At 38.4% G+C, this 10000-nt stretch overlaps 2 protein-coding genes across 2 annotated transcripts in view; one reads left to right on the top strand and one right to left on the bottom strand.

The window, feature by feature from the left end:
• The window catches only part of LOC138023670 (transitional endoplasmic reticulum ATPase), a 56429-nt gene extending 48847 nt beyond the window's left edge, over positions 1–7582 (bottom strand). Inside the window, exons 1-4 of the mRNA XM_068870713.1 lie at positions 7448–7582; positions 6994–7096; positions 6819–6890; positions 657–757 (exon numbers count right to left, since the gene is read on the bottom strand). Coding sequence (XP_068726814.1) covers positions 657–757; positions 6819–6890; positions 6994–7096; positions 7448–7458 — 287 coding nt within the window. The 5' untranslated portion in view covers positions 7459–7582. The remainder of the gene's footprint in view (positions 1–656; positions 758–6818; positions 6891–6993; positions 7097–7447) is intronic.
• Positions 7583–7623: 41 nt separating this feature from the next.
• Positions 7624–10000, top strand: part of LOC138023671 (BRISC and BRCA1-A complex member 1-like) — a 10796-nt gene continuing 8419 nt past the window's right edge. The window contains exon 1 of the mRNA XM_068870714.1: positions 7624–7970. Within this exon, the coding sequence (XP_068726815.1) occupies positions 7719–7970 (252 nt within the window). The 5' untranslated portion in view covers positions 7624–7718. The remainder of the gene's footprint in view (positions 7971–10000) is intronic.

Raw genomic sequence — 10000 nt, 5'->3', positions numbered from 1 at the left:
TCGCACAAAACAAAAATTTAACATACTTTGCCATGGGATTCTCTGTCATTTCACTCACCATAAGCAACCCAATGCTTGAAATTCGCTTGGAAAGCATGCAACAAACTTCAACCGAAACATTTAATTATCACTGGCGGCAGATTGAAAGTGTCGCTGATTGTCTCGCCTAAAAAGCAGCTCAGGTCATATCACGGGAATTCAAAACTTAACTCCTCAAGCTGGACAGAATCGTTCACAAAATGAAATAATTCAACTACAAAAATCCGAAAATAACAGCTTACCTTAAAATTTAAGGAACTCGATCATTTCTCCGTCGTGAGAAATGGAATGTTCAATTTCCTTGCAAAATATGCCGTTCGCTTGTTTTTCGTCACATTAATTTTGTCATTTGCATAAACATTCAATTTTTTTTTTCTGCGTCCAATTGGACCCTTTGTTCCATATTCTATGCGTCCAAAAGGAAAACAAGTGCCCAGGACACAATGATGCACTCTGCATACATCACTGGATATTTGTTTACCAATACAATGGCAAGACAGACTCACAGTGTATTCTGTGAAGCTGCTTCAACACTATGGAGCAATAAAATACGAGCTGGGATGGATTATTTATAAGTTAATCATTTCTGGCAATAACATGAGCCCAAAACTTCACACCTGACAATGTCACCAAGTCTCACACGAAGGTTCCTTCTCACAACACGGTTCATGCGGATTTTATCATCAGAAATTGAGTCATCTGACAACACAATGCAGACCTAAAGCAATCACACATTTGAGTTAGTTGAGTGATTCTAAGCTGGAGGAGTCAGTTCTACATGTACAAAAGTACAATCATATTCAACTTCTTTAAGCACTTTCTTAAGGCTACATGTTATTAGTTAATTATAATAATAATGAATAATTCTGTACAGTAAGTGGTTAGAACAGAGTTACATGTACATGTAAAACAAAGCCGTATCTACAGTACTACTCAAAAGTAAGTTACCTGTCTCACCTTGTTTCTCGCAAGACGAGAGTCTCGTCTCTAGAGACAAGACACCTGTCTCATCTAGAGACGAGACTCTTGTCTTGTGAGAATCACTGAAGCAGCAAGATTGGCATAAATTTTTATGGAAGTCCGATGGTTTACATTAATTTGCAAATTTAAACGACAAAAAGACGCTCACGGCGAGCGTTAAACCTGAATAAAAATTACAATACTGTTAAAACAAAAAAAATAAATCATGCCAATTGGCAACATTTCACTGCGGTGGCATTGTAATGAGATCTCTGTGAAATTCTAGAGGAACTTTGCTTTCCCGAAAGACCGTATGAAATTGAATGAAATCGGATATTTTGTGCCGAATTACAGTGGTTTTGCTCACAGTTTCTCACTCCCACATTTAAGTTGATCCGCCGACACGTTTTAATGTAAATGACTGCAAGCAAGTAGAAAGTACATGTACAGTAAGACTTAGCTGCTATAGTAAATGAAAACAAACTCGAGTTTGATGACTTCACTTTTGAGAATGTCATCCACAAAACTTAATTCATTCAACAGATCGTTTTTCACTGTCACCCAACAACAACAGCAACAAATTTGAAACTGTTCAATGAAAAAGGCCAAGAACTTGGAAAGTTGTATGAAACAAATTTATTTTCCACCTCTCCAATTCTCAGGTATGTCCAGTACATCTTATCTGAGTTATTTGTTGAAGAGTTTCACGCAACTTAAAGTAATAGAGTTCTGTGAAGAGACACCGCAGTCTAAGAACATTTGCCATGAAAGCGCTTATTTTTCGTTCATGAATTAAATAAATGTGTATGAACACGTCTCCTAAAGTCACGGCTACACAAGCGATTTTTTGTTCGCGCCAGTGATGCGATTTTGTTCAAATTTTGTCGCATCGCCAGAATGCGATGAAAGTCCCAAGTGAAGCCACCCTTGAACAGGCAACGCAAATAAAAAAATCACAGAAAAAGAAAAACATTTGTCATACAACGTGAAGGAAGTGCCTCCGGAGAATGAACCATCAAAGAAGAAAGAAAAGAAAACGGCTCCTTTAGGAGCCACCAAATGTAATAAAAGTCATGACCAATAGTAATAAATGTTTTTTTTTTTTCATTAACAGCACCGATGCGATCATGATGAGCAATAACAGCCGGGTAAATTACTATAAACGAACTCTCAGAAATGCAGTTTATGTTCTTGTGATTGGAAGGGAAAATAAAGAAGATAAACTTATGCAAACCGATCGATTATTCCGTTTAGTAAGCAAATAAGGCGACGTGACTTCTTGTTAGTTTTTTGCGCTTTGATTAATTGCTCACGTTTTAAAATGCAAGCTGTTGCGCAGCTGAAATGTGCATCAATTTTGTCACATTGTTCTCTTCACTTGCCACCTGATAAACTCGCTCGAATTTGAAAGACAATTTTTTTGGCAGTTTGATGGATCTAAGCTTTAATTAAAGGGGCTAGGTCACGCTATTTTAGGTAAATTTGTTTAATTTTTCTTAATTATGAGCTCTAAACGTCAAATTGGCAGAGCAGGAGTCTTTCATTTGCAAAATCACGGCCACATAAAAACTGAGAATGATTTTCCAGCTGTGTAAATTACATTTTGATATTGACTGATATAAATTTGAAAAAAGGTGGGCCGACGTTTTTCAAATTTACCCAAATTCAATCCATTTCAATCCTCTCCAGTTTTGTCCATCCATGTCCCTTCTTGGCTTCCTTGTGTTTTGTTAGAGTTCTTCTATAGTTTTGAACAGTTATTTTGATATTTTAGTTAATTGTGACCGTCCACGGGAAAACCAACAAAAAGGTGATGACAAGGGCACACTATTTTAGCACGCTAGACAAAAGAAATTTTCTTTAACACGGGAGTGCCGTGTCGTAATGCACGCCTCATTAAAATTTTCTTGTGTCTGATACTACAAGTTGTAAACAATAGAGCGTGTTATACCAAACAAAAGAGCGTGTCAGCAAAAGTAAAATTGAGCACCGCGTAAAAAGACACGGAGTGAGTGAAATTGCACGACAGCTGCGCCAAGACGAAAATTCCTTGGAACGAAAATTGACTTCGAATTTTCGTGCGAAAAATCGCTCTGTTCGATAAATGACCTCAAAAAATTGAGCGAAATTTCGCTCTTTATTTGCTGTTCTCGAACATTCCCACATATTTTCTGGACAAAAATTTGCCAAGTTCGAATTTGCCGCGATGATTGTTTTCTGCCGTAATTTCACAATGTGTAAGCTCTACAACAAACTCTTGTTCGTGAAGCAATCGCAGTTTTTGTTGTGTGAGCCAATTTTTTTTTTTTTTCGTTGGAAATAGCAGATTAAACTGTCGGATCATTGAATCTATTTTCGATACGACTTTATTTACGCTAACCTTAACGCGTTTATTTACGCGTACATACGCTTGTTCAGTGATGTTGTTGATGGCGGCCGCCGATTCATGTCACAAAAATTCGCTGCTTCAAATTTTGTTATCTCGAATTTTCGTTTGGTTACCTCCAAAATTCGCTACTTCGAATTTCGCTATCTCGAATTTTCGAGAAAGATCGTGAATTTTTCGCTTCAAACCCTACGAAAAATCGTGCGAAAATTCGATGACCTTTCGTGAAAAATTCGCGAGAACAAAGGACGAATTTCGACGAATTTCGTTTGCATTACTTTTGCAATTTTACGGTGCCTGTTTTGGCACGCATCTGACACGCAACACGCCACGCTAAACAAAAGGTTTGGAGTGTCTCAGTGTGCACAACAAAAGCCACCGTGACATCTATCGTGCTACTCATTAAATATGCGCACATGGCGTGTTGAATGTCACGCTCAGCGTGCCGTGTCATGCACGCGTGCCCGTGTCATCACCTTTTTGTTGGTTTCCCCGTGGATGGTCACAATTCTATGACCATTCGATCAGTGCTGAAATTGCTTAAAACTGCGTGACCTAGCCCCTTTAAGTACTGCTGCAGGAAATTGATCGATTAACAGTGTTTACATTTGGCCAAACAAGTTAATCGAAACATTTCTTCTCGAAATCAACTTCGTACATGTATGTAGATTTCACGGGCAGATTCAAGGCCTACATGTAGACATGAAAAGGCAATAATACACCATCAGCAACCCGTTTGCTGCTGCGCAAGTTTATTTCTCCTCAACATCAACTTCGAATGGAAGTACAGTGTATGTAGGTTTCATGGGCCGATTCAAGGGTTAAATGTGCACATGCAAAGACGATAACAAACCACCACCAACCGCATGCTGCCACACAAGTTTATCGAAACATTTCTTCTCTAAATCAACTTCAACTCAAAGTACAGTGTATACAGATTTCACAGGCAGATGCCTACACACAAAGACAATAATACACCACCGCAAACCGCATTTTGACCTAAAACTTTAGTGTCAAGTGTTGCGTTTGGGAGGGTGAGTGTCTTCGTAAACAGGTTAATCTTCGGAAAGTTTTCATTTATGCAGACACTTAAAGTTTTTCAAACCGTCTTGCGAGACGAACGTCTCATCTCACGAGACGAGACATTCGTCTCTAGGTGGTAACTTACTTTTGAGAGGTACTGTAACATATTTTCACCATGTGCAGGATTGCTACTTTTCAAAAGATGCTCTTCAAATATTTCTCATTGAAGTCACTTTTTCGCACTATCAAGCTACCAACTACAGTACCGTTCAATATATATGTAAGTTAACACCCTCTCACGAGATGAGAGTCTCTTCTCTAGAGAAGAGTGCATCTCTAGAGACAGTTCGAAAAATTGCAAGTGTCTGCATAAAGGAAAAGTTTCCGAAGATTAACCTGTTCACGAAGGCACTTGCACTCCAAAACGTTGAAAAACAGTTGGCGGTGGTGTATTATATTGTCTTTGCTTGTACACAAATGCCCATGGAATCTGCATACACTGTACTTTGATTCGAAGCTGCTTTAGAGAAGAAATGTTTCAATAAACTTGCGCGACAGCATGCAGTTGGCAGTTGGTATGTTTTTGTCTTTGGTTGTCCGCATTTAAACCTTGAATCGGCCTGTGAAATCTACATAATACACTGTACACTGTACTTTTATTCGAAGTTAATGTTGAGGATAAAGGCTTCCATAAACGTGCGCATCAGCATGCAGTTGGTGGTGGTGTATTATTGCCTTTGGGTGTCGACATTAATTTTAAGCATCAAATCTGCCTGTGAAATCTACATATGAAGCATGTAAACATTGTTAATCGATTGATTTCCTGAAGCAGTACTTAAAGCTGTAATTTTGTACAAACTATCCGAATTTGTTCAATTTCATACGGTGTTTCGGGAAAGCAAAGTTCCTCTAGAATTTCACAGAGACCTGTTTACAATGCCACCGCAGTTAAAAGTGAAATGTTGCCAATTGGCTTCAAACAAGTACCGAGTCATCTTTTCTGCTGAAAAATTCAAAGCTCTGTCTGCTGACTTCACTGATTTAATGCCAGATGAGTGGTCCGTTTTAAACAAGAATTTGTGCATGATAGCTGTAGACGAACATCACACCATTGAAACTTGCCAAGACACTCCAACATTCAATAATTTATTTCAACATTTATCCTTTCTTCTTAAAGGGCTTCTTTGGAAAGTAGCTCATTAAATTCAAAGTAAATACAGTTTTTCTGTGGTAGTTTGTGAACACCACAGCCAAATAAGAGTTTGAATAACAAAAGAAAAAATGTGCATCAAATGTGCGTTTGGAAACGAGTATTTAAAAACGGGTGTGTGCAAAAAATGTACGTGCATTTTGCATCTGCGTAGGACGCTTACATGTATTTCGGGTCGGCACTGTATTACAAACAAATTAATGGTGTAGCGATGGGCACAAGAATGGGACCAAGCTATGCCAATCTTTTTGTAGGATAAAACTAATGAGCAACCTGGCATTTTCAAATGTGCGTGCTCATGATGCAAAACTTGTCATTTCACTCTTATATGTAATGTAACACTAGAAAAATATAGAGACCTAAGCAATCTGTTAAGATAACCCACCGTTTCACATGTACTTATGCAAATGTCATTTATTGCATAACCTGTACGTTATGCAATAAGTTATAGATTGGGGAGACAGGTAGACGACTAGGCGACCGATTCCGCAAACACCTTCACAATATTGAGAAGAATGACCAGGATGCAGCTAAGCCAGTCACTCGTCCTTTTAATCTCCCTAACCACTCCAAACAACACATGGCTATCTACGGTCTTTTCCCTATGTCAAGGTGCGACAGAAAGCCGCAAGAATCTGGAACAAAAATTCATCTTCCAAATCGCCACCCTTAATCCCCACGGTATTAATGAACACTTTTCATTTAACTAATGTATTCCCATTTTTCACGTTGCCATGTTACCACCAACAGTGTAGCTCCCACCCTACTACAAAAACTACACACAACCCATAATTCCTCGATTCGCTCTGACGAAACGCCAGCCTTCAGAATCCCTGCCCAGTGGTCAATTTACATTATCAACTCAGTTGATAAAACCAATTTTTTGTTTCAAGCAAGAAATTGTTTATCGATGGACTTCAGCCAATTGGCATCCAACACCAAAGTGTCAGAGAGGGATTTTCAGACAGCGACAACAGATTTTTCAGGAAACAAAACTGCTCCATACAACAAAACAGGTTTAAGCTGGCATCATCATGCTTAAAAGACAGAACTTCCGAAAGTAGTACTCTCAGATGGTTTTTGTGTTACATGTACAGACTGGTACGTAAATGTTAACGTTGCAAAATTCTTCTGTTTACAAAGCGTCGAGGCGGGATTGTGACTTGTGTTAACGAATATGCTGAATCATTGTTAACTTACCGTATCTCGTCTCTTCTTCCCTTTTATGAGGACTGTATCGCCACGGAAAAGTTGTAATTCTTCCATCTTGGCCTGTGGACGAAAATATGAAAAAGAAAGTGAAAAATTATAGAAAACGGAAGCTAAGACAAAAAATGTCGTCGACATATCACAAAAAGGAGTTTCGTACACGAACCTGAGACATTGAAACGACGGAATTGTCATCATTTATAGCTTCTTCCACTAACAAACGATTTGGCTTTGCCTTATTCTTTAGAATGGCGGTCGCAAGTTCGTCCCTGTAAGAGAAAACAGGAAGTTAAGGCCACGTTTCACCATAGTTTCTTAGCCTTCCGAGAGCACTGAAATTAAAGATCTATAGAACTGTGGGATAAAAGCAAGGTGAAAAATACACGAGAAAGGAATAACATATCTCATGAGTCCGCCAGTTAAAAATACTATCATTTTTCCGAACAAAAAGTGAGTACAGCGAAACCATATTCGCTCTTTAATTCTATCTGTTACACCAGATCACATGCACAATTGCCCAGCGGTATATTACATTTCGAACTGTATCTGACCAAAATCTAAACTATAGTCTTTGAAAACTTTATAGCACACGTTTAACAACTCTGAATTTGTATACTTACTGGTGTGCCATCTCTTTTAGGTCTAGAAATGCAGTGTGATCCCGGTTAAAAAAATTTCTTTCACCGACTTACTGCTGACTAACTTTACCACTGCGCACGTGCACAAAGATGACGTTTCTCCTTCCCAGTCGTTTCACCTTTGTTTCTGTGCGTTCGTTCCCAGGTTATTTTTTTGTGTATTTCCGCTGAGGAAAGCAACAAAGAGCCGGAAATTGTAAAAATCTTAATTATAATAGCGTTTAGTACAATTTTGCTCAAAAGGCTGCTGCCGATGGAAGAAAACAGACAAAGACAATTCTTTGATGCAGAGTTGAATGGCCGAGATCAGCGTGATGCTGAAGACAATTCTATGGATGTTGATGTACAAGTAGACGGAGAGCATGACGATGAAGATGGCGAGGAGACCAAACAGGAACAACAGCAGTCAAATGGCATCGCTGAGAGTTTGTCAACAAGTTCTGATAATTCTGACAACGAAAGTTTGAGAAGCAGAGTTCCACGAGTTAACTGTCCAGAGCATCTTGTAAGTGGCAAATGTGCGCGCTTCCGTGCAGAAGTGGAAGCAACTGGCATTTTGTTTCAATTCAGCACGTTGCACACAATAAACATAATCTCGTTTAATATTGCATTTACTAATTTAATACTCAAGTTAATACAAAGCTATAACAATACCCCAAGAATAAAACTACAAAACATCGACTAGCCAACCTGCAAATTTGACAGGTAAGAGTATTGCCAGGTGAAAGATTAAGGTTAAGCTGAATTTAAGGGGGCTCAAACCAGTTTCAACACTTGAAAGAAACGTTCTTATTATAAGGATTGACACTACAACACTTTATCTTTAAACAGCAATGTTATGGTTCCATATCAAACACCAATTATTGCTGAAAACAATTCGGTCATTTTTGTGACGTAAAACGTTACCATGGCAACAAGAAAGCCCTGCAAAAACACCCCATATTTGGCTTTAGCTCCTCATGGCTCAAAAACGAACTCAGTGACCCCCATTTTTTATTTCTGAAACGTAATCAGCATGCCAGAACGAACGGATTTAGAGCCACCTTAATAAATTGAACATTTAAGGTAGCTCTGAATTTGCTCCACTGAATTTTTTTAAACTTTGCAGAGAGTTTCATCTTGGCCTGCTGATCACTTAAGTGCAATAAAAAAGTGGGGTCACCAAGCTCCTTTTTCAGATATGAGCAACTGCATGTAAGGGTGTTTTTGCAAGGCTTTCCTGTTGCCATGGCAACTTGTTATGTCACAAAAAGGACTGCATCTTGTTCAGCAATAATTGATGTTTATGTGGTACCATAACATTGCTTTTACGTGATAAAGTGTTGTAGTGTCAATCCTTCTACATTTAAGGACATTCGCGCGAAAATTTTTCAACATTGATTTTTTTCTGAAACTTTTACCACTGTAAGATGATGAGTTAGTTATGTCAGAAATGTAAAAAAAATGGGGGGTCACGGACTTCGTTTTGGAGAGAACATGCCCGGAAAAACACCCAAAATGTGACAAAATCGGGCTTCGTTAGCGAATAAGGCCAGTGTCTGTAAACCCAAATATATTGCAATTAAATCTTTGAAGTGAAATCCTCTCGGCCAAATATTGTTTAAGTGGACTTATTAAGTGAATTTAGTCAACTGGTGAGGTTTCTTAAAGATCAAGTTCGCATTTAGCGACCACAGTTTCACTCGCCTTGCAGCCCGCAAGATGGCAAGATTTGATGTCCCGTGAGCAGAAATCTTGAAATTTTTTTAACTTCCAACATTGATTTTTTGTTCATTTTTGGACAACGTGGAGATAATTGTAAATAAAATCCGTTTCTGGAAAGAAAAATAGGGGTCACCGAACGTCCAAGACTGTTAAATTCAGGCAAAGCTATAGCAATGGCCTTTTGCCCTATCATTTCTCATTTTATTACTTAGCGCGCGCGCTCGTGTATGACGTGGCATGTGCATTTGCGTGCGCAGTAAGGATGCGCAGAAACAATTGGCGCGAACGTCCTTAATAACAAGGTATGTTGAAATTGTTGAAACTGGTTTGAGCCACCTTAATAATAATTACCTAAGAGCTTGACGGGGAGGTGGGGAGTAGTGGAGGGGAAGTCGAATGGCACTTCCATCCATTTAAGTTTACTCTTACTGACATTTTTTGTGATAATGTGGCATCAACTAACATGCACATGGTTCCCCAAAAAAGTGAGTGTGACAGTTTCTTTTTAGTCACATATTTTTCACTTGGAAAAATTTCTCCATTCTGATTAGCTAAGAGAAATGCAGTGTTCAGGTAACACAATGTAGAAGAGAGTTTAAATTCAATGGAGAAAAGAAGTAGTTCAGTGCAGAAAGAGGTAACTTATCTTCTTTATTAAGACACATGACATCCGTCTAAAGCAGTTTTTATGTTTTCGTTTGTTTTTATTATTTTTTAGAATGTTAGGTTTAGTCAGGATATGATGTAATTAGGTCTTAGGTTTTGTAACTGATGAATTTACTGTGTTAAAATAAAGTTAACGTAATACACACATTAACCGATACATTCTAG

This window comes from Montipora capricornis, chromosome 11 (assembly GCF_036669925.1).
Source record: "Montipora capricornis isolate CH-2021 chromosome 11, ASM3666992v2, whole genome shotgun sequence".
In the NCBI taxonomy this organism is placed as follows: Eukaryota; Metazoa; Cnidaria; class Anthozoa; order Scleractinia; family Acroporidae; genus Montipora; species Montipora capricornis.
Note: the sequence above shows the minus strand (reverse complement) of the source record. Positions and strands in the feature narration are given on the sequence as shown.